Raw genomic sequence first — 24,545 nt, 5'->3', positions numbered from 1 at the left:
GTGTCAGCCTGCGACTATATGTACGTAGTTCGCTGGGTCAGAAATGGAGCATGCAGCTGGCTATAGTTGGTTTCACCTGAACTTCCAGAACATCTGACACCCAACCCGCTATCTCACCCCAATATCATTGAGCTTTGGGACAAGACCACCAAATTTGTATAGAGGTGCCCAGACTCCCACAGCCACACCAACATCTATCAGACCCTGTCCCATATATAGCTTTCAGGCGTACCGGGGTGAGATGCCAATGGTATAACATTTTATATCCATTCTCTGTTAGACTACTAAATATAGAGACCTTCAATAGGTTTTTATAAATCCCTTCCCATTTCCGATCAGTTAGATGAGTTCCCAGTTCTTCTTCCCATTGTCTGACATACTTTAGGGGGGTGGTAGCTGGCCCAGTAAAGCCTTATAGAAGCGTGAAATACATCCAGACAGACTATTTTAAAATGAATTTGAGGTTCTAATCTTAACCAATCAAGTTATTCAACAGGGGGCTAACTTCACAAAATCTGCCCAGAAGTTGGAGTCGCCACATTTGTTTGTTTATGCTGCAATATAAAGAATTATAATAATCCAGTAATGGAAGAAAATTTGCCTGTGCTATTGTTTGAAATCCACAAGGGCTTAAGGATGCCTTAACAGCTCTTGATTTCCTTAGATAAAAAGGAACAGGATGGTGAACAGGAAAGCTAACAGATATAGTCATTTTCAGAACACATTTCACAGATTACCACTCATAGAATAGTATCTAGTTCATGCGGTATGATAGAACTTAATTTCATAGCTAAATTAATATGAGGTAATCAACTCTGGCAAGACAGTAATATGATTAGATGACAACTTAAAAAAAAAATAATAGGCATGCAGTTCTGGCCATACTGTATGATATACCAACTTCCATCAATAGAATGGTTTTATTAGGGTCTTCTCCCTTATCCAAGAGAATTTCTGTTGTCTGTCTGTACTATACCATCCTAAACAGATGAACACACAGGATCCCTCACTTACTTCACAGTGAGCAACCCCTTCCTTATCGTCTCTCCAGTCTAGTCTTGACAAATGGGCATGTTCTCTCCTATCACCTACTGGAGACTGAGAACTACTGGATAACACGGTTCCGCACAAGTGATTGATAAATTGAGTGCCCTCGGTATGGGCACTAAAGTGACTGACTGGGTTAAAAACTGGTTAAGTGGAATGAGACAGAGTAGTGATAAATGAAGTTAGCTCCGAGGAAAAGAATGTTATCAGTGGTGTACCACAGAAATCGGTCTTTGGGCTGGCTGTTTTTAATATCTTTGTGAGTGATATTGTGGAAGGATATTGTGGTCATTCTTTCCAGGTACAGCTTGCAGACTGTATCCTTATGGCCCCCCTCCTACTTAGTGCTGAGGTTTCCCTTATAGATTCTGAGGGAAACCACCTGTCAGGATTGCTATGAAACCAACTCCTGATAATTCCCCCCTCCCTCAGGAAGCCCTGAGGGTAGCAAATGTTGCCCAGCTGCCTGCTAGCCCTGTGTTACCCCTAATTAACATACCTTTGTCCTCTCTGGGCATCTGGGAGCAGGGCTCTCTGAGAACAAAGAAAGCCAGACAGGCTCCAAAACTAGGGACTTCAAAGAGTAAAACCTGTGAAAATGCTCACCTTCCTTGCATCAGGAAATTAAAGGCTGGGAAGGAACAAAGTTATTTGATCCCTCTCTGCTCCTGTTCCCTCTCTGGCCCAGATGCACTAAACTTTAACAACCCTTTTACAAGCCTTTAACAAACAAGTTTTAAACCGTGACATGCATTAAAGGCCTTTTTCTGAGGTAGGTAGCAGCTAACGAAAACGGAATGCAGATGAGCAATTCGTGTACCAACCCCATTGTAACAAGATGCACTAACATTGTCCGATTGCCAAAACGCAGGAAATTTAACGGAGGTCTGTACCTCTCGTTAGAGCTGCCCAGCTGCCAAAATGTAATGAAAAAAAAAATCGGGAGGGAGGGGGAAAAAACGGGCGTCAGGAGCGTCCTTTATTAACGCCCGAGGTCCCTGCTGCTCCCCGCTCCCCCTGCATTTTTTAAAAAAGAGGGGGAAAAAAGGATCGGGATGGGGCAAAGGCGCTCTTCAGGAGCTTCCTTTATGAGCGTCCTTGCCCCCCCCCCCCCCCCCCCCACCGCCCAAAGTCGCCGCTGCTCCCCGCTTGCCAAAAATCCAAAATTTAAGCTGCCCCAGCTTGCCCCTCCCTTCCTCTCTTCTCTTTCTTCCCAGTTCCACCTCCCGCTATTCTCCGCCCCGTGCCCCACCCCCTTCCCTGAAGTCATCACCGCCGTTCCCCCCCCCCCCCCCCCCCCACCGGTGCCCCCCTCCTTGTTACCGGGCCGTGCAGCGCCTCTCACCTCTGTGAGAGGGCGCTGCACGGGGAAGAACAGCTGATCGTCTCCTCTGCAGTCTCCGACGTCCCTCCTCCCTCCTGGGCCCGCCCTCCTCTGACATAACCAGATGAGGGCGGGCCCAGGAGGGAGGAGGGACGTCGGAGACTTCAGAGGAGACGATCAGCTGTTCTTCCCCGTGCAGCGCCCTCACACAGTGGTGAGAGGCGCTGCACGGCCCGGTAACGTGGAGGGGGGAACGGCGGCGGCGACATCAGGGAGGGGGTGGGGCACGGGGCAGAGAATAGCGGGAGGCATAACTGGGAAGAAAGAGAAGGGAGGGGCGAGCCGGGGCAGCTTAAACTTTGGATTTTTGGCAAGCGGGGAGCAGCAGCGACCTCGGACGCTCATAAAGGACGCTCCTGACGAGCGCCTTTGCCCCCTCCTGAAACACACGTGTTTTGGGTTTTTTTTGTTTTGACATTTTGGGACATGCGCAGAGCAGCCAGCATAACGCTTGGCTGCTCTGCGCATGCCTTACGGGCCGATTACCATGTTTTTACCGAATGGTTAGTGAATGCAAGTGAGCTGCAACGAACAGCTCATTTGCATTCCCTATCCTTTGTGCATTCTTCGTTTTTTTACATTCGGTAACTTCTCTAACGTTTTAGATTTTTTTACATACGGTTGATGCATCTGGCCCTCTGTTCTTATTAGGTATATATAGCAGAGCACATGGCAGTGGCGTAGCCAAGGGTAGGCCTGGGTGGGCCCAGGCTCACCCACGTTGGGCTCAGGCCCACCCAGTAACAGCACGCCTACGATGTGGTTGGCAGGGATCCCCAAGCCCCACCAGCCGAAAACGCCCAACAACTGTCCCTCCTGCATAACTTGTAAATAGCAGATCTTCGCCTGCAGTGAGCGGCATCTGATATATACTGCTTGCACCGGCCCCACAGCCTTCCCTCTGATGTATTCCCACCTATGCGAAAACAGGAAGTTTCATCAGAGGGAAAGCTGTGGGGCCAACATGAGCAGTGTGTATTAGTTACTGCTTGCTGTCGATGAAAATCTGCTATTTAAAAGGTTTGCACGAGAGGGGAGGATGTTTGAGAGACCATATGGCATGCATGCAAAAGAGAGAGAGACCAAATCACTTGTGGTACAAGGCAGAGTTCTTCTGCCCACCCATCTTAGGCCCAGGCCCACCCAAAATTGGGTGTCTGGCTACGCCCCTGGCACATGGCTCTGCTGCTTCTCTTCCTTTCTCTCTCTCTCTCTCTCTCTACACACACAGACATATCCAGCCACCAGAACCCATGGCACTGGCCCCCCTTTCTCCTTCAGCCCTACTCCAAAGTTTTCTCTCTCAGAGCACATGGCTCTGCTTTCTTAGGCTCTTTCTCTGCACACACACTTCTTCAGCCCTACCTCAAGGCTTCCCTCTTTCTGTGCACCCCCCCCCCCCCCCATTCTTACCTTTCTCTCATTGATTCCCATCTAAGCCCACACACACAGATACAGCATCATAATATTTACCTGTAGTAAGTTCTGTGGATGCTTGGAATGCCCTCCCGCAGGAGGTGGTGGAGATGAAAACGGTAACGGAATTCAAAAATCATGGGATAAACTTAAAGGAATTCTGTTCAGAAGGAACGGATCCTCAGAAGCTTAGCAGAGATTGGGTGGCAGTGCCGGTGGTTGGTAGGCAGGGCTAGTATTGGGCAGATTTTTTTACGGTCTGTGCCCTGAAAATGGTAGATACAAATCAAGGTCAGGTATACATATAAAATAGCGCATATGAGTTTATCTTGTTGGGCTGACTGGATGGACCATACAGGTCTTTTTCTGCCGTCACCCACTATGTTAAGAAGGGTTAGCATTCCTGGAGCAGCTGGGTTGGGTTCTCAACCCATCCAAGAGCAAGCTGGTCCCCTCTGACAGTAGAATATCTGGGAGTTTATTTAGACACTGTATAATTATACTACAGCAAGAGGCCCTCACTGGATGCCCACCGGAAGGGTGGAAGGCCAGATTTTAGGACTCAGGCTGTAAAAATACCAGCTAGGTTTAAAAATCTATGACTGGCTGAGCAAGGACTTGCTTTTCCTGCAAGTTAATATGCGTTCTAGTTTAAGATCTATCCACTGGAATAGTGTGATAACCTACTAATGGCCTTATAGATGAGTCTTAACAAAATCAGATACAAATTGAATGTAGCACTTATAAAAATGGAGTTTGTCTTTCTATAAGCTGAAACTGAGATCATAAGATGATAAAAAAAGGGGAAGTGAAACTGATATGCTAAGAATAAGATGTTCTGGCAGAGGAGAAAACATGTTGACAAAAGAGGAAGTTGCACAATAATTTGCAATAGCTAGAACAGATAAGGAACAAGTTGTTTACAAGAACGGAAGCATCTGGCCGGATGCGAAAGTATGATCTCAGAAATTGTGAAATATTATAAAAAAGTGTCCTGCCATAGACTTGTATAGTGACCAAATTGTATAAAAGCAGGATGCATGCAAGCCCTCGAGAGAACTTTTCTTCAACGCCTCGAAAGCAGCAGAGCTCCGGTCAGCTGAATCCAGAATTTGTCTGATGAATGTACCTGATTAAAGTCTGATATGCAAATAAACTCTTCATTCTAAATGATGGTTTGTGGGCTTCACTTAATGATGAAAGGCTGTAAGTACAAATGCTTTTGCTACATCAGGCTATCATTCGCTGCATTATATAACCTGTAGCCTAAATCCAGTTTGTCATAAGGCTGGTATCTATTCCTTGCCAGTGCTGAGAGGCGGACTAATGCCGGTATTTGAGACCTAACGTCTCTCTCAGTGGCAATTTCTCTTAGAACTTCACAACCCCCTGATTACCCCAGTACTAGTGTTATTTAGAGATGGAGTCAGATTGAGGTCACTCTAGCCTTCTTGGGGGGCTCGGGACCCCCCAATTCTCAACATTGGTGACCCCGGATTGCTGATCTAACACAATAGCCCCCCAATACTGTCCTTCTTTCCCTAATTTTTGAACGCAGTGGGGATGAATATTTGCGTTCAAACTTTCGTTTCTGTCTTTCAATATTCTGTTCTGTTCTTTCTCACCCTCTTTTCTTTCTTCTATCCTGTCTATCTTTTTTTGATTTGCGTGATGTGCGCAAGAGTGTGCTTGACTGTGTGATTGGTGCATAACAACGAATCCAGGCGACTGCGATTTGGAGTTTGCTGACTGTTTATATCACGCTCAATTCTTTGGATTGGTCTTGATGCGAGCATTCTGGCTCAACGATCCTTAGAGGTTGCGCGTTCTCTTTTTCTCTTTCCTGTTCTCTTCTCTCCTCTTTTATACCCCTACATTCTCTGTATGCTTTCTGCCTCACTACAGATGTTCTGCCTGCTTCAGACGCGTTTCTGTTCCCTTCCCATTCTATTCTCGGTTTTCCTTTCCCTTCTGACTTCCTTTGTTCTTTTCCCTTGTGCGGTTCCTTCGCCGCCTCCTTTCTGTTCTTATTTCACTTTTTCCTGTGGTTATCTCCTCGCCACTTGCTCTTCCGTTATACTTTTCTATTACTGTCAGTGAGTGTTTCTTACAACAGCAAAGCAGCTAAAGTTGCAGGGTCAGATTTAGATCTTCTCTGCAGCAGGTTGCCACCAGCCTGCAGATGCAAGAACTGGACATATGATGTTCCCCCTCAAAGGGAAGACCAGGAGCAACTTGCAGTGGTGGCTCCAAACGTCCAATCTAGATGAGAATGAGTCTATAAGGGTGTCCAACCTTGATCCTCAAGTTCCATAAACCTATCAGGATTTCCCCAATAAATATATATGAGATTATTTGTATGCAAATAGATCTCATGCATATTCATTCTGGAAATCCTGAAAACCCGACCTGATGGGTTTTCAGGGTGGTTGGTGGTTACAATGGATGCTAGTCTCAAGGGCTAAGGAACCCATTGCCTGGATCAAGTGGTGCAAGGGATGTGGTCTCCAGAGGAAGCTCACTGGTCCAGTAAACATATTGCAGACTGGGGCTATTCAGTTGGCACTGGTGGCCTTCCAGCAGGTGATCCAGCACAAGGCAGTACAGATAGTCAGACAGTGGTACAGTGGTGAATTACATCAATTAGGATGAGGAAATTGAAGATAAATAAACTCAAGTGGCAAGCCAATAAATAACTTCTTAAACTATCACACACCCCAAATTGTCTGAAATAATTTCAAAACTATAAGGAGGAGGAAAAGGACATCAAAACAAAATGAGTCTAGGCTATATGATCTTAAGTCAATTAGCAGTGTGGTATAAGAAGTCATCAGGTGGCGGTGGAAGCAGTGGCCCTAATGCTCTGGGCGGAGAGGCATCTGGAGGACCTGCCAGCAGTACAGCTAAACCGAATTGCATATTTTACTGTTCAGACGATTATGAAAAATGGGCATTGAGCTTTAACATAACAAATAATAAAAGAAGCAACGTGAAATCAGAGATCAAATGTTTATTATAGTAGGATTTAGCACAGTAGAGCCCCGGATTATTCGTATTCAAATTTAAATTGCTAGTCAGCCAAATACAAATAACGTATTCAAGGCTGGGTCAAATTGATTATGCATATTTGGTACAGCCCTAGTCGGCAACGCATGTTGTCGACATCAAACATACGGAGAACTTTCTAAGCTCTGGATCCAGGGAAATGGAGTATGAACTGTTTGTGCTTTTTGTGCCCCGCCTCCAGAGTCTAATCACGGCTGGGCACTACTCACACAAATACAATCCCCTCGACCACGGCACCTTAAAAGAACCAGACAACTGGTAGCACTATTTAGACTACAACAAAGACAAAAAGAGACCAAGGAAGCACTTCCTGGGGTTAACACAGGTTTATTTAATTATCCAGAGATTAGGATAAAAAAACAAGAAAATATTCAAGTATAGTCTATAGAAAAGAGGAGAAAAAACATGAAAGGACAATGGAGATGATCAGGTCCGGCTCTCCATCCCCTGGCATGGGGCAGAGTGCACTAGACACTGACCAACTTCTTATCTGGCAAAGACATAATATATAGAACTTTCTTTCCCTTACAAGACAAAAAGGGAGCACAAGGGGGAGGGGTTGTCACACCCCCTTAGTTAGCACCTTACAGTCAGTCAGGATCTCTAGTATCAATAAAATACACAGCATCTGTTTATATTTCCTTTTGAAGATGCATTTGGTCTGTTGTCCAAATGTTTTGGACATACATTTCTCAAACCTTTAATTTAATATCTCCCCTATTCTAAAAGAGGAGACAAAAGTTTACTGCTTCCAGTTGTTATAGAGGTGTTAGGTTTCTCTTGTCAATTTATGTCATGTTGCTCCCTGTCATAAAACCACTACCACTTGGTTCCACAGTGTTTGTTTCTCAGAGAGAGACACAGTGTTTGATCTCTTCTGCAAGGTGTTTACCTGCTATGTCTCCACATAGTTGAAAAGAAGGTAATTCTCTCCTGGATTGAAGAAGCCTTACTTCCAAGGGGCATGGGAAAAGAATTCTGTCACCTGAATTTCCCTGAGACCAGTCACACTTAATGGGTGAGATTGGGGGCAATTCAGCTTTACAATTCACCTGGCTTGGCAAGAGGGGGGAGGTAAAGTGTAATTGCTATTCCAGCAAGCTCTGTTTCTCATGATTTGGAAGGAGAGAAGCCTTCATTCCTCTCTGTCCAATATGAGAAAATTAATTCTGTATATTAAATATTTGGAGGCCTTCCACCTCCTACAACAGGACCTAGAGGCCTTTGCTACCATAGAGAGACATTGGGGACAGCCGGTGATGGACTTGATGGTTTCAGAGAAAAATACAGAAATTCCCAGATATTTCAGTTGTTGAACGGGTTCTTGGTCAGAAAGAATTGGTGCAGCCATGGCCTCAGGTCAGTTGTCTTAATTTTTTTCCCCTCTGTGTCCATAACTGGGCCGAGTTATAAAAATGATAGAGTTCCATATAGGCTTGGTAGTCATGTTAGTGCTAAAATGGACTTGAAAACCCTGTTACAGAGATTTGATGTGTCTAATGGTCGGAGCTGCAATGCAATTTCCAGGCCATGAAGGGGCTCCTGTCTCAGTTTTGTCTTATGGTTCTTAAGAGGGCTCAATTGAAAAGCAGATTATATTTGGCTAGAGCAATTTGTAGCGTGCTCAATTTGAGGAAGAGGTCTAAGTCCTTAGCATATGTCAGAGTTCAGCATAAGGTTGAAGGTTGATGTTAAAAGCATGACTACATCCCTCTAAAAGCTTCTATGATGCAGGAGGGTTTGGATAGCGGGCTACCCTTGGCCTCCCCAAAGCTGCAGATAGTGGCAATATCCTGCTTTTGGTTGGTTCAGGGCATCCTTGGCCTCTCCCACCTAGATGTGGTATGGTTCTTGAAGAGAGTGAAGTTACTTTGTCCTCCTTGGCTACCAGTTATTCCATCTTGGGATTTGAATTTGGTGTTATCAACCTTGGTGCAGTTGCCCTTTGAGCTCTTGAGAGTAAGCACGTTGAAGGATGTAATCTTGAAGGCAGTATTTTTGGTAGCCATTTGTTCATCCAGGTAAACTTCAATGTTTGTAGGCCTAGCAAGAATATCTCAGGAGAACAGAGGAGTTTTCATTGTTCCAAACATTTATCTGTGTTGATCGGAGGAAATAAGGGAGAGGCAACATTTAAAGTGACAATAGCACGATAAAGGTAATTGTATCAGCATATATTTTCAAGGGGCATTCCATACCATAGTAACATAGTAGATGATGGCAGAAAAAGACCTGCACGGTCCATCCAGTCTGCCCAACAAGATGAACTCATATGTATACCTTACCTTGATTTGTACCTGTCTTTTTCAGGGCACAGACCGTATAAGTCTGCCCAGCACTATTCCCCGCCTCCCAACCACTAGTTCCGCCTCCCACCACCGGATCTGGCACAGACCGTATAAGTCTGCCCACCACTATCTTCGCCTCCCAACCACCAACCCCTCTCCCCCCCCCCCCCCCCCCCCCCCCCACCGGCTCCGCCACCCAATTTGGGCTAAGTTTCTGAGGATCCATTCCTTCTGCACAGGATTCCTTTATGTATATCCCACGCATGTTTGAATTCCGTTACCGTTTTCATCTCCACCACCTCCCGCGAGAGGGCATTCCAAGCATCCACCACTCTCTCTGTGAAAAAATACTTCCTGACATCTTTTTTGAGTCTGCCCCCCTTCAATCTCATTTTATATACTCTCGTTCTACCGCCTTCCCATCTCCGGAAAAGATTCGTTTGCGGATTAATACCTTTCAAATATTTGAACGTCTGTATCATATCACCCCTGTTCCTCCTATCCTCCAGGGTATACATGTTCAGGTCAGCAAGTCTCTCCTCATACATCTTGGAACGCAAATCCCATACCATTCTCATAGCTTTTCTTTGCACCGCTTCAATGGTTCTGAAAGTGCATTCAACTAGAAGTCTTATTCCTCTGCAACATGTTTGTAAGACAGCAGTTTGGTTATCTTTGCATTCCTTTGTCAAGCTTTATCTATTGGATGTGCAGACACAGCATGATTGATATACATCCTTTGAGGGAAGGGTTTTGACTTGAGGCTTAGAGAGGGCCCACACATAAGGGTCACTGCTTTGATATTTCCCAAGTGTCTGGACTGGTCTGGAGAGATACTAAGAGAGGTGAAATTAGATCTTATGTGCTAATTTTCTTTTCTTTAATCCCTGCAAACCAGTCCAGAACCTACCCTTATCTGTTTTCTGTACAGTGGTGCAAGCAGCTGCAGTGTCTGGGGTGAGGATAAGGACAGATTTCAATGAGACAAGGAGTCCTCAGAGGAGTCATTTCTTTTATTTTTATTTAGTGTTTATTATGGGTCAGGTTCTTAATTCTAAGATGGACTGTGTTGGAATGAGGAGTATTCTTGTTTCATCTGCTTTGGTATGAAAATACCAACTACCTAGGACTGCACAGTCTGAAATCAGTGTCTACCCTGGTCTGGAGGAATTAAATAAAATTAGCATATAAGATCTAATTTCATTCTTATTAGCTACCTCCAAAGCTGCCATCCTAGAATTCATACCACATGGGTCATTGGAGTAAGATCTATAATGCTTCTTCCAAAGTTGACCTTTTGGAAACAGATTCCCCTGGGAATCTACATAATTGCATAAAACTACCCAGGTATGGTTGCTTCCATACTAGAGATAAGTCTCTGCAATTCTATATAGCAAATTCCCTATGAGGAGGAGCAGATAATGTCTCCTCTCCCCTTCCCTATTCCCAGGAAGCAACCAATTTTAGGGCTGGCCCATTAAGCTGCTTTTTTCAGCCACCAAAGTGGGAGAATGTGACTGTATAGAAGAAACAAAGCCTTTACAAACCAACCCAGTATCTTCAACTTGTATGGATAAGGTAATAGCAAAGGACTCTTTGCAGTATCCATTATGATGGCCACACTCTTAGACAAGCTGACATCAGTACTATTGGTTGTCTGCATACCTCCCAGTCACTCTGGTAAAGAGACTGTTCCAGGGATACAACAAGGGGATGTAAGGTGGTGCAATCGCCTTCCCTGGAACTGGCTCGCCAATGATGGAAACTGATGTGTGTCTGGTCCCTTGCTGGACAAAGTTATCCATAAGCCCCTGAGCAGTTGCTATTTGTCCTCAGTATTTCTCTTTAAAAAATCTGTCAATCTGCAGCAAGACAAAAATGCAAAGGATCTACTGTTGGTCCTCAGTAATACCAAAGGAACATGCCCTTTTTATCATGTTTTTGGGGCATGTTGCCTATGGCTGCATTCTGCAGCTGTTTCTCCCTTTATGAAAAGGCTTCCAGGCTCCAGAAGATGTCACAAATGGGCTGAAACCTGAAAGCTGTTTTCACTTCTTCAACTCCTTTATCTCTTATAATGGAAACTGGAGGTTTGATATACTGCTTTTCTGTGGTACATCCAAAGAAAGTACTTTTGCTGTCCCTACTAGACTCGCAATCTGTTTTGTATCTGGGGCACAGGAGGGTTAAATTACTTTCCTAGGGTCACAAGTAGCTGTAATGCCAGGTTTTCAGCCCACTGCACTAACCATTAGGTTAGTTCTCTACTCTTGCGGAGGCTCATGGAGGATGGCTTGGTAGGCTAAGGAGCGTCTGCAAGCCATTTGGGTGTGGTTGGACTTGGCCCCTCTTACAGAATAGAAAGACTATTTTTCATACTGCCACTTTATAAAGTAAGCAATGGAAATAGAAACATGACGGCAGATAAAGGCCAAATGGCCCATCCAGTCTTCCCATCCTCTGTAACCCTTAACGCTTCCTTTGCCTAAGCGATCCCACGTACTTATCCCATGCCTTTTTAAATTCTGATACAGTCCTCGACTTCACAACCTCCACCGGGAGGCCATTCCATGCCTCCACCACCCTTTCTGTGAAATAATACTTTCTTAGATTACTCCTAAGCCTATTCCCTCTTGACTTCATCATATGCCCCCTCGTTCCAGAGTTTTCCTTCAGTTGAAAAAGCCTCACTTCCTGTACATTAATGCCCTTGAGATATTTAAACATCTCCTCTCTCCTAACATATACATGTTGAGGTTCATAAGCCTGTCCCTATACTTTTTGCGTTCAAGACCGCTTACTAATTTTGTAGCCGCCCTCTGGACCAACTCGATCCTGTTTATATCTTTCTGTAGGTGCGGTCTCTAGAACTGCACACAGTACTCTAATTTGGGCCTCACCAGACAGCTCTTCTGAAATATCACTCACAAAGACGTTAAAAAGAGCCAGCCCAAGGACCGATCCCTGTGGTACTCCACTGACAACATCCCTTTCTTCAGAGAAAGTTCCATTTACCACTACCCTCTGTCGCCTTCCATTCAACCAATGTTTAACCCAATCAGTTACTCTAGGCCCCATACCAAGGGCACTCAATTTATTTTTCAGTTGCCTGTGCAGAACCATGTCAAAGGCACTGCTGAAATCTAAGTATTCCACATCTAGCGCCCCTCCCACTTCCAACTGTTTGGTCACCCAGTCGAGGAAGTCAGTCAGATTTGTCTGACACGACCTGCCACTAGTGAAGCCATGCTGCCTCAGATCCTGCATTCAATTTAGAGAGTTGCACAGGGACAGAAATCCAACCCGTCCCCGCTGGAATCCAACCAGTCTCCATTTGTCCCTGTGAGGAATCTAACCCATCCCTGTCCGTCCCCATGTGGAATCTTACCTGTCCCCGCAAGAATTTAACCTGCACTCACCCAGTCCCACAAGAATTTAATAGTACATAAAAAAAATTCCTGTCAGCTCTCTCAGTCTCTGGGTTTGAGCTGCAGCACTGCAGGCAAGGAAGGGAACGGAAGTTGGAACATTCTGGTGCGCACATGTAAGACTTCTCTGATTCACTGGCACTGTGTGCTGAGATCACCACATGCACGTGCCAGTAGGTCAGGTGACATCTGATGCTCGTGCCTACGTCAGAGCTGAGGTCAAATCAGCAAAGTGATCGTACTTTTCAACTAAACTTGCGTCTATTGGCAATGACGCAAAAAAACTACAACTCCTCCTAAATTCTTTCCTTGACACAAGTACGACAGCACCCACGCAAGCAGACATTCCCTCGGCTGACAAACTTGCTACCTACTTCAAAGAGAAAATCCAATTGTTACGGAAACCACTCTTTAGTAGCATTGCAGTTGTTGAAGACTTCCTCAAGACACTGGACTCCTCTCCAAATCTATGCCCAGCTGACCGAATCTGGTCCACGTTTAGCAGTTTAACTTCAGATAATGTGGCAAGAGCGCTATCCAAGTTCTCAAAGAAACATTGTGGTCTTGATGTATGCCCAAGTCATATGTTAAAATCAGCTCCAGAATGCTTCATCGTTGATTTTACCACCTACTTGAACTTCATGCTCGAAACGGGTCTTTCTCCTCATGAGCATGGGAGCATTCTTCTCACCCCAATTCCAAAGAACCCAAAAATGGAAGCTGATGTCATTTCTAATTATAGTTTCAAAACAAACAACAAATTCCACAAAAACAAAATGGCTTTATACTAAGGGGAAAAGCCTCAAAGAGCTCAGAGACCAAAATTCAATCTCAAGGGGCTTAAATGGACAAATAGTCCTCTCCATCATAGGCAAAAAAAACCCCAGTGCCACAGATCTAAACAACTTTCATTATCTGTGGTAGCTGTACTAAATATGCATGATATTTTTTCTGTTTTATTTTTTAACTTTTTTTACGAATACAAAAACAGTCTGTTATCCATGCGTGGAACACTGCTGGAGCGTAACACGCTATCAGGTTTATACTGTTTCACTTATCTTTATAGAATAGTGTTTGCTAGATGCTGCTCTCCGCTGTGCGGTCCTCCACTTGCTGCCCTGAGCCTGACTGTGGCCAGCATTTCGCTGCTTCTTCAGGGTCTCAGGCTGCAACTGGGAGAGAAAAAAAAGTCTGTAAGTCCAGCACAACAAAACATGCACAGATAAAAGAAATTTTACTAAAGAATATCAAACCACACGTTGACACAGTACATGGGGAACCCGCCAAGCTCTCCACGGCAGCATACTACATCTGAAAAACCGCCATAGCACGTTAAAATATATTTGTGCTGACATCAGACTCCAATCCATCATGAACCAAATGGAGTGTCTAGAAAAAATGACACCATTCAAGGCGGGAATTCAAACCCGAGGGTTCTAAAGAATGCAATTTAAAGATCCATTTTTGTTCGTATTGCAGTAAGTGTCTGCGGTGGTCACCTCCTCGCAAGGATATAAAAACTTCCTGCAGAATTAAACATTTCAAGTCCTCAAAAGCGTGTGATTTATTAATGCAGTGCTGTACGAGAGGTGAACCTATCTTCCGAGTACTAATTGCACTTCTATGCTCAGTCAAACGGGTGCCCAGCATTCTAGATGTCTGTCCCACAAATGTCTTTTTACATGGGCAACTTAAACAATAAATGACCGAACTGGATTTACATGTAGTATTGATGCGCAATGTATAGCTCCTCTGGTCATAAGGGTTCACAAAAACCGATGTTTCTATCATCATTGAACAAAATGAACAGTCATTACGTTTCCTGTGTCCAATCCAAGTCCTCATTCCAACACTGCTACTACCAAAATCAGGTAATACAGCAGGACTTAGACGTTCTTTCAAGTTTCTGTGTCTACCTTAAGATAGCCAAGGGACTGAGCTTCACCTCCCCTTCTCCCTCTAGTGGGGATGAGAGTAACTGGCTCACCTAGCACTGAGCCACTGCTCCCCCTGCTGGGGTTAGAAATCCGTTCCACCCTTTTGGGGCTACCCTCCTCTCTCCTTCTTGCAAGGGCTTCTGGGAATCATAGTTCGGGGATTAGCTGGCTCTCTGCGGGGCCCCGGGTGCTAACCTTGTCACAGTAGTCATGTTATAAACAAATGCCTGTCCTAAAATGTGAAACTGGTGACACACGCAATCAATTCTATCAATTAAATCAACATCCTAAACTTGGTACACACAATTCCAACAACTCATATGGTTTTAATCCAATCAGACTTTATTCAATAAGTTATATGCCGCACAATCTGCTGTTCTCTGCGATTTACACCAAAGCAAGCAAAGGAAAGATTAACAGGATATAAAGCACAATAGTAAACAATTCAACAGGTCAGATACAAATAGGTAAAGCAATTTATAACAGCAATACAACATGGGTATGAGTACAAGAAATTGTATCTGAAATTAGTCTATTAGTTTATGGGGGTTAATGTGGGACTTGTAGATGTTCAGTTCCAAGTCGTTGGTTGTATTGTGATTCTGTCTCTCAAATCCCATCCAATCAGGAAGGCCCAGTATATCTGCTAGTGCAAATCTCAGGCATGATGAGTTTGAATAATGAACATACTCATCTGACCTAAAGTCCAACAGATGAGCCCAAGTTAGTGGGATTTTTCACGATGTTTTAAGGATGTGATTAATGTTATAAGTGGTGATTTTTATGAAATTATGGACAAAAAGGCTTTTAAAAATGTAAAGATATTGAAAGTAGATACAGTAAAGATACCGATAATGCATAGGTGTATGATTATATTAAGGGGTCCTTTTACAAAGCCACACTAGTGTTTTTAGCGTGTGCTAAAAATAAGGATGCGCTAAATGCTAAAGACACCCATAGGAATATATGGGTGTGTCTAGCGTTTAGCGTGCACTAAAAACACTAGCATGCCTTTGTTTTAAAAAAAAAAAAAACCCTAAATGTGATGGATCACTATTTAGGGTGATATGATTGTAGAAGCTACACTTCTTATATGGTGTTGGTGCATGATTTGATACCCCCCAAAAAAATCAAGGAATGTTTGTTGTTTAACTCGGGCCATATATGCAATAATACAAAAATAAGTATAAATTTCACAGTTTGCTTCATGGCATAAACAAAAGCATGTTACCTGACATCACCATGATAGTGGCAGCAGCAGAGAAAGGGAGTCTTGTGAAGATGGAGGGAAAGTTGGGTCATACAAGGTGCAGGCAAATTCTGGAGGAAAACCACTTCCAGTCTGCCTTAAACCTGAGACAGGGAAAAGATTCATCTTTCAGGAGGATAGTGATGGTAAGCAGCAACAAATGGGCTCCACAAGAAGAAAGTGAATGTCTTAGGGTGCCCCAGTTAAAGCCTATACATTAAAGGTGAGCCTTGATTTAAGCTATTCTACCAAGGAAAAATGGACAAACTACATTATCCCACTATGCATAGTTGGTGGACACTTGTCTTAAATGACTCATGGCCTTTATTACTGCAAAAGGGACTTCCAGCAAGTATTGAGTCAAGGGTGTGAAGGTTTTTTGATTTCTTATTCTTCATTATTTCTATTACTTTCGCAGTGAAAGTGTAGGTTTGTGTAGATCAGTAAAACAAGCTTATATCTAATGCATTTTGAATTGTGTTTAGATAGCAAAATGTGAAAAATGTTCTAGGGTATGAAGATTGCAAGGTACTATATTTGAGGTGGCTTTAATCACTTAAGTTCAACCAGTCTTGTTTCTTTTGACCCCAATAGACTTGGCAATTGGGGTCAAATATATCCTGTCTTAACTGGCTTGTAAATTGATCTTTGTTGTGCTCAGGTAGGCTCACCTCTGAAATGATATGTCAAGGGTTGGCATTAACCATTTAACAGCTTTGATGGGCCTACCTTAGGTCATTCTCCATGGAAGAGATTTGCAAATCTGCAGTGTTGGGTTTATCTGCCTGTTTATTTTCAATTACTGTTTGGATAGAGATTTCCAAAACAGTAAGTTTGAGCAATCCAAGGTTTAAAATCATTAAGGTATGTTTTTATTTGTGGGTTTTCCAAAACAAAGAAAAAAAATTGTAATGGTTTATTGCCAACAAAACCAAGCTGAGACTTGCATATCGTATGAATATTTTGTATATGGTTTTAAAGCCTGTCTTTCCAGTGAAGTGTATTAAATGTTTTGTACATTTTCATTTTATAAGATCGTGAAACAGAATGAAGATTTTGAACAGCTAAAATCACAGCATAACCTTCTCTTGTTAAAGAGGGAAGAAGAAAATGGCAGCTTTCAGGAATGTGTATCTGAAAATAAAGTATTACAAGATACTCTTAATACCATGAATGATACAGCTACTCATCTGAAAGCAGAGAAGACCAGCCTATTAGTGAAGGTACAGGAATGTGAGACTCAAAAAGCATCACTTGTGCAGGAAACAAAGCAACTTCAAGAATTAATTCAGAGATTAAGAGCAGAGAAGGAGAGAATCTGCTTGGATTTACAAGAAAAAGATGAGATGGTAAGTATTTATTGTTTCCTTAAATTAATAGAACTTGTTTCAGAAATAAATGTTGAATTGGATGACTTAATGAGAGAAGGCAACAATATGGCTTACCACTGGCACTGTTCTTTTGGAGTTCATGAGTGGATAACTTCAGACAGATTTTTCTTCTGATTAGAAATTCCTAAACACTAAAGCTCAAATCTGGATTTTGGATAAAACTTGTTGCAAAATCTTTAAACCATTTACTGTCTCAGACTTAAAATAACTCTATTTACTCAAGGGTTAAATTTCTTGCAATTTGAAAGGAAAATGTTTTACAGAGAAAATTATACAAAAGAACATTTATGCCTTAAAAATAAGGCGCAACTTAACGATTCCCATTTTTTCTATGTCATGTTTTTCATTTCTTAAAGGTATAGGAAAAAGATTTCAAAAATGTGCAAGCAATAAAATCAATTTCAATTTTCAATTTATTTGTCAATTAAGTGAAATAGCAGCCTTGAAAAATTGCCAAAAGAATTTCAAAGGTAGGATTCAGTTCAGATAATCTAAAAAGGATAACATCCTATTTACAGCAAAATTAAGGTGTCAAATTTGTAAATATTGGTCAGAACCATATATTGCCTATTTTCTGTCACTGCCCCTTTAGGAAAAGATATATAGAAGGGTTGATCTCCATTCTTTCTCATCTACTGCTATTTTCTTGCGTCTATATCCTACATATTTCACATTCTATTCTGAACCTCCACAACTCATTGTAGATGTCGCTCAGACCATTCTTGTGTTCATTCCTCTGTTTCTGGTTTTTTTTTTTCCCCTGTAAACCTGAAATGCAGACACTGGGATAAAGAAGACGATCTCTGGAGAGTCCAGCCTTTTTTCCCTACATATTGGCATTTTGTGGAAGACACCCAAATATTTCCATAGTAATATACTAAGTTATCCAATGGGCATGTTGTAAAAATCCCATAGCCCTGTGGATATGACCTTGCAGGATTTTAATGTGAAATTAAGCATGAATTTGGTCAGCTTGATAAATAGGGCAATCATTTTAATCTATAAGTTTTTTTGTTTTGGTTTTTTTTTAAGCCTATGTTCCAGATTAATGTGAATGCCCTAGTGGTGGGTGGGTATAATTACAACTTTTGGTTGAACTTGTGTATAAAATTTTGCAGAATAGAATACAACTCCATATTAAATAGGTTCAAGTGCTTTCAGATAAATTGCCAGAGCTTGGACCACCTCTAAGAGCCAATCAGATGCCAACACATGGATAGTTCTTTTTTTTTTCTAGCTTGGAACCTGAAGGAAGCAACATTAGGGTTATCCCTGTGGAGGGTGGTCTCTCAAAAGCAGTACATCAAGACCATGTTAAGATATTCCCAAATTTTATGTGTGATGCTGATTTTGCATTAAGTCCTCCTGATACTTGTGACCATTGAAGAAGATACTAGGGATGTTACTGATGAAGACAGTATTGTTTTATAACTGTTGTTGTGGAAATTGGTTACATATGTAAATGATGTTACGGAAATTGTTCTGCCAGATGAAAATGTAGAATTTGAAATGGAGGAAGAGGAAATTGTCTGAGGGCAAGCAGGCTTCAATCTTCTCAGAAGTGGGTGACACCAATCCGTGTTGCTGGTCCGACATTTTGCCAAAGCTAAAGACAGCTTTGTGGAGCATGAGCTGCGCTCCACCACTCATGTGAAAGTGCCTTCCTGCCTGTCGCGCAAACATGGTCTCCTCAGTTTTCTTTTTTTTTTCCACATGAGGAGAAGCTGTACTTTTTTTTTTTTTCTTTCTTTCTCCTCACTTGCCTGGTCTTGAGAGCTTTTCAGTGCCTTCCAGCTAATTTTTCTCTGTTTCTTGTGGCAGCTCATTCTTTGGGCCCTTTTTTCAAACCCATCCTTTATTTTCTTAGTTTTGTTTTGCCTGGGTTTAAGTGTCCTTTATTTTCCGTTGGCATCGAGCCATTTTTAAGCTCTGACTTTGGTCGGGTTTTTCCCTTTCTTTTTTCTGTGCCTTGCCCCTTTTTTAAGCACCAAGTCATTTAATTTGGCCGATAATGTTTTCCCATCCATGTCCACAAAGACTTCCAGTGGCTTCAAGCACTGTACCACGATGCATTCAGACTATTTCGGGAACAGACACATATTCTTGGTGTCTGCAGCGTCTTGGACCCTACCATAGCCCTGCTGTTTTCTGTCTTCGCATGAAGAAGAGGACCCAGGTTTCCTGAGAGACTCAACGAGAGATGATTTTTTGAGCCAAGTCCAGTTCTTGAACGTCGATAATTGACGACTAGCATCGCATCTGGAGTGTCAGTAAGCATGGCTTCTTCAAGATCCTTAGACACAGGGAGAGCAGTGAGGCATCAAGTGAATCTCCACCTGTCTCGAGGCCTCCTGCTGTTCGGGCCCCCTGGGACCATCCATCATCGGACCCAACCCCAAGTCGACGTGAAGGTTTGGCGTCGGCACCGAGGAGCCTTGGTAACACACTTCAGGCAAAAGCCAGGAAGCATTGTCATCAGTCACCCTCAACACATGGTGCCGGGAGCTCCGGGGCATCGAAGAATTCGGCACCCGAGAAGCATCAGCGCTGGGATGATCACTCTCCCTCCATACAGGAGGTGCCAGTGCACCTGTCTCCAAGCAGCCGAGATCCTGCTCTTGTATTGACCTCAGCGGTTCTGCAACCTGCGCCTCAACCACCACTCCAGCTTTTCCTGGTGTTGGTCCTTGATGAGCGTGTCCAGGAACTTAGGGTGCGTGCAGAGGACTACTCTGTTGTGATGAAAGAACAGGGGATACCCTTCATAGCACATAGTGGAGAATTATCATCTGTATAAGATTGACAGTCTTTAGTTGTATTAAATTCCATGGGAAAGTCTAGAAATTGAAAATATGAAAAATATACAGCTGAGAGAGAGTATGAACGGACAGAGCCTTGTGCAGATGAACTAGGATGGAATGCTTGTTTGTCCTGAAGCAAAATGTCAAGATCAATATTTGAGTTCCTGGGGTGCAGTTTAAATGGGGCTTAAATATTTAAAAAAAATATATATATATATAGGCCAGGAAAATGGCCTGCATCTTTAGGCCCTCCCAGTAGAGTTCTGTTGCAAATCATGACTTTTTGCTGCTGCCGCAGTGGATTTATCCAGATCCCAAAGAAGGACAGGGGCAGACTAAAGATTATCTCTGGGACAAGGTAAGAGGTCCTTTGGCCTCAGATTTTAATTTTTTTAATATTTGTGGGCACTTTTACTTGTGGAGTTAGGTCTCCAAGGATCAATTTTAAAATGCTTTTTGCTTCTGGGGTCTCTCTAAGGTGGACTTGGGTAGGTAAGAAATTTAAAAAATAATAATTATAATTGTTTTTACTGGCCATGTTGCATGCAGGCTTGCAGTCTGCTGAACAGAAGTTCTCCACAGTCCTGCCAGTGGGGAGTGTTGTTTCACAATCACATTTTCAGGATTCCAGGGAGCCTACCTGTCCTTAGCAATTGAAAAAACAGTATTGAAGCACTGCCTTCCACTGGTAGCAATGCTGTTGGAGGACTCCCACTCAGCTTAGAGGGAACAGTGCTTCTGAGTGCACATTTTGGGCTCTGCTTGCTTTTGTCACAAGCTGAGGTAATTTTTAAGATGGATGTTTGGGATTATTTAATTTATGGATGCTTTTGCAAGGAAATATGGTCATGTCTTGTACTTTGGGTTATTTTAAAATTTGGAAAATAGTGTGTGGTTGGATCACAGTAAAATGGGATTTTGAAGTGATGTTTTTAGTTCAAATTTTTATTATTAAAAACATAAAAAAATGAACAGTACAGCAGAATATTGGTACAGGAATCGAATAGCCTTGTAAGTCATATACACAAGTGAAGCAACAATTGAAGCTGACGTCTGATTGGTTCTTAGGGGTCAGGTGGTTGAAACTGAGTCAAGAGAGCCCCTTGACAAGAGAGTAATTTAAGTTAAGTGCTTTTTGAGTACCAACCTATAGTAAATGTGTTTGCTTGAAAACTGCAAAGCAATTGAATACCTAACATTAGTAACAAAAAAGTAAATGAAAAAAATATTTTCTTTAAAAGACCGGTGGAGAGTGGTATGCAAAAATGTTAAGTGCACCATAGCTCCGTAAAACTGAGGTATTTGGAAAATTAGCAGAGATCTATAAATGCCAGTATCAGAGACCCACTAATAAAAATTGCTCAAGCATTGTGAGAAGGGATTTGTGTTAAATATATTTATTTATTTATTTATTTTATTTATTGCATTTGTATCCCACATTTTCCCACCTTTTTGCGGGTTCAGTGTGGCTTACAATATGATATAAATGATGGAAATACAATTTGTAACAACTTGGTTATGGATTACATTGTGTAGAGTTAAGCGAGACAGTCGAAGTAGCGTTAAGGAATATAACAATGGAACACAGACATTGAAACATTGGAAGGGGACAATGGGAGGCTTAAAGGGCAATATTTAGGCATGAAGACATATGAACATTAGTGTGTTTACTAATGTAAAAGGTTGGCATATTTCTTTATTATAAAGTGTCCCAGCATTCTTTGCCTTTTTCAAATTGAATAATATGATTTGTTGTAATAGGCTTCATGTTTATTTTTATTTAATTTTTTCCCAAGTCATCACAGCTAGCGAATGAATTGAAAATGTCTCAAACATCAGTTCAATCTTTACAAAAAAAGCTAGAATATATGAATGAAAACCTTGCTGAAAAATTAATCAAAGAATCTGATTTAGAAAATCACGTTGCCTCTCAAGATCAACAACTGGAATTATTATGCCAGGTACCCTTACATTATTTGTTTGTTGAGGTCCTGCTAGTCATTTTGTACTGTTTACTTTAAACTGTCAGAAATGCTGTTCTTCTGAATACAATTTCATGGGCATGCTCGCTCATGAAAAAAATAATTTGCACAAACAAACTGGAACTCTGTATCCTGTCATATGCTTCAAAGAGTAGTCTTTAACCTGGTTCTTGTATTTCTTGACTAGTGTGGTTTTCACAATATCCATAATTAATACACGTGATATGTTTGTATGCTTATTCATTGTATACCCCTGTCAAGTCTGCAAGACTGGATTGTACACCAGTGCTATAAAGCGACATGAATCTTGAGCATAATAATAGATATCTAATCCCACCTTAAACTACTTGAAATGAGACTTCTTTGTATGTATGTGACCTTAGTCCAAACCTTCACATTTTATTCATAAAAATAGCGTTAGATATGGTACTTAAGAACATAAGCATTGCCGTACCGGAGCAGACAGAAGATCCATCAAGCCCAGTATCCTGTTTACAACAGTGGCCAATCTAATTCACAAATACCTGGCAAGATCCCAGAACAGTAAAACCGATTTTATGCTGCCTATCCTAGAAATAAGCAGTGGATTTGCTCAAGTCCATCTTAAAAATGCCTAACTGCCATTCAGTTGGGGAAGACTATGGGAAAGCTCTAACTTGTACCTGGAGTACCTAACCCCTCATACCTCTCCTGTCCCCGCTGACCCTTTTCTCTTTTCTCCCCGTACTCTTTCTTGCCTTTCCCTAGTCCTCTCTTTCCTTCTTGCTTCACCTTTACATGTGAGTTTGAAATTTGAATGTGTGGCCTTTCTTTCCTATACAGATTTTTGTAGTTCCTTTCTTTTCTTTTGTTATTTTAGACTGTATACTGCCTTGACCTGCCAATTAGCAAATGCAATATAGCAAATATAAATAAACTAAACTACCTAAAAAGGGATGATAAAACCACCTGAAATGGATTCCTTCATATCAGCGGTGACCCCATTAAGACCATCCTTCTGCAGAAGGATGCATGGCTCTCAGGACACTGAGGATAGAAAAATTGAATCCCTGCTGAAGCAGTCCTTTGAAATTGACTGTTTCCCTTCAGACTACAGTTTGTGGGGCTTAGGTCCTGCTGCACTGGGTCCAGTAGCTGACTTGAGGGGGCCACTGGGTGGGAGTTACTGTGATCTTGGTAAGGTAGCCCACTTAGCCTACAGGACTGAGTTTCTGGGGACTCCTTGTATGGTTTGATAGAGACTTTGGTAAAGAATATGCCTGTGGTGGTCACATTGATTCGTTTTGTGGCTGTGTCTTTGGACAGCAGATATGTTTATAAGACATGATTGAGCAGACGGCACTGCAGGGAACACTTTTTCACGCTTTCACAGAAAAGGTGGTGGGCGCGGGTAATAGCCTTTCGGTGGAGGAGGTGAAGACAAGGACTGTCTGAATTTAAGAAAGGATGGGACCAGGCACATGTTATCTCTTAGGGAAAGAGGGAGATAGTGATTGCTGAGGATTGGAAGACTGGAGGGCCATTTGGCCTTTACCTGCTGTCATATTCTATGTTTTCATCAAGGACCTGGAAAATATGGTGAAGGATTTGAGCGAGTCAGATTACCAGAGATTACAGGAGAAAAGGTTCCAGGGATAATTTTAGACCTCTGTTGCGGCTGGTTTAGAGAATCCAGGTGCTTCAGACTGGATAGCCCCCTCTTAAAATGGTGACTGCCTAATAAGAGGAATAGGAAAGCAAACTGACAGAGGAATGGATTCCTTAGGGGGAGGAGCCCTAGTCTCCTCTATGTAGTAAGTGGAGGCTACCTGAGATGTTTCTACCGTAAGGAGGCCCACATCACATCAGACAGATTGGTTTTGGATATATCTTAAAATTACTGTGTCCTAAAGGTCTCCAAACCTATCCAGGGGATCTCACAGCCTGATGGTTTTTCAGAATATCCACAACAAATGTTTATATGAGAGATCTGCATGTATTGGCATTATCATCATTGCATACAAACGTCTCATGTATATTCATTGTGGATATCCTGAAAACCCAACTAGGGGTTCCCCAGATCAGGTTTAGGAATCTAGACGTCTTAGATTTTAGGTGTCTTATGCCTTAGGGCAGATATGAAGGCAACCTCTGACCATGTGATTCACTTGAGTTCGTTGGTACCTGTTTCCTGACAGCAAAAAGAAGCCATGGACACTATTCCATATATTTTGGCATCCCCAAAAAGAGGTACACTCATCCTGTCCTGGACCTCAAGCAAGTCACTCTAAGCTGCACTCTTTTGCATGGAGATCCTGAGGTCCGTGATGATGGTTGTAAAGAACGGAGCATTTCTAACAACTCTGAACTTGGAGGCTTACCTTCGTATTATCTTCATGATTTCTAAGGTTTGAAGTTCTAGACCAGCCTTTCCAGTTCCAGGCTTTCTCTTTTGGTTTACCCGCATCCCTGAAGACCTTTTCAAGCTCATGATGATGATTACATTCCATCACAGGGGAGTGTATATTAGTACCCATCTATCTTACATAGATGACAGACTGATGAGGATAAAGTTGG

General features: G+C 42.4%; 1 protein-coding gene across 1 annotated transcript in view; it reads left to right on the top strand.

The window, feature by feature from the left end:
- The window catches only part of CENPE (centromere protein E), a 466,760-nt gene that overhangs the window by 320,348 nt on the left and 121,867 nt on the right, over positions 1 to 24,545 (top strand). The window contains 2 exon segments of the mRNA XM_030192156.1: positions 16,850 to 17,164; positions 21,804 to 21,968. Coding sequence (XP_030048016.1) covers positions 16,850 to 17,164; positions 21,804 to 21,968 — 480 coding nt within the window.

Source organism: Microcaecilia unicolor, chromosome 2 (genome assembly GCF_901765095.1).
Source record: "Microcaecilia unicolor chromosome 2, aMicUni1.1, whole genome shotgun sequence".
NCBI classification, from domain to species: Eukaryota; Metazoa; Chordata; class Amphibia; order Gymnophiona; family Siphonopidae; genus Microcaecilia; species Microcaecilia unicolor.
The sequence above is the reverse complement of the archived record's forward strand: the minus strand, read 5'-3'. Positions and strand labels throughout refer to the sequence as shown.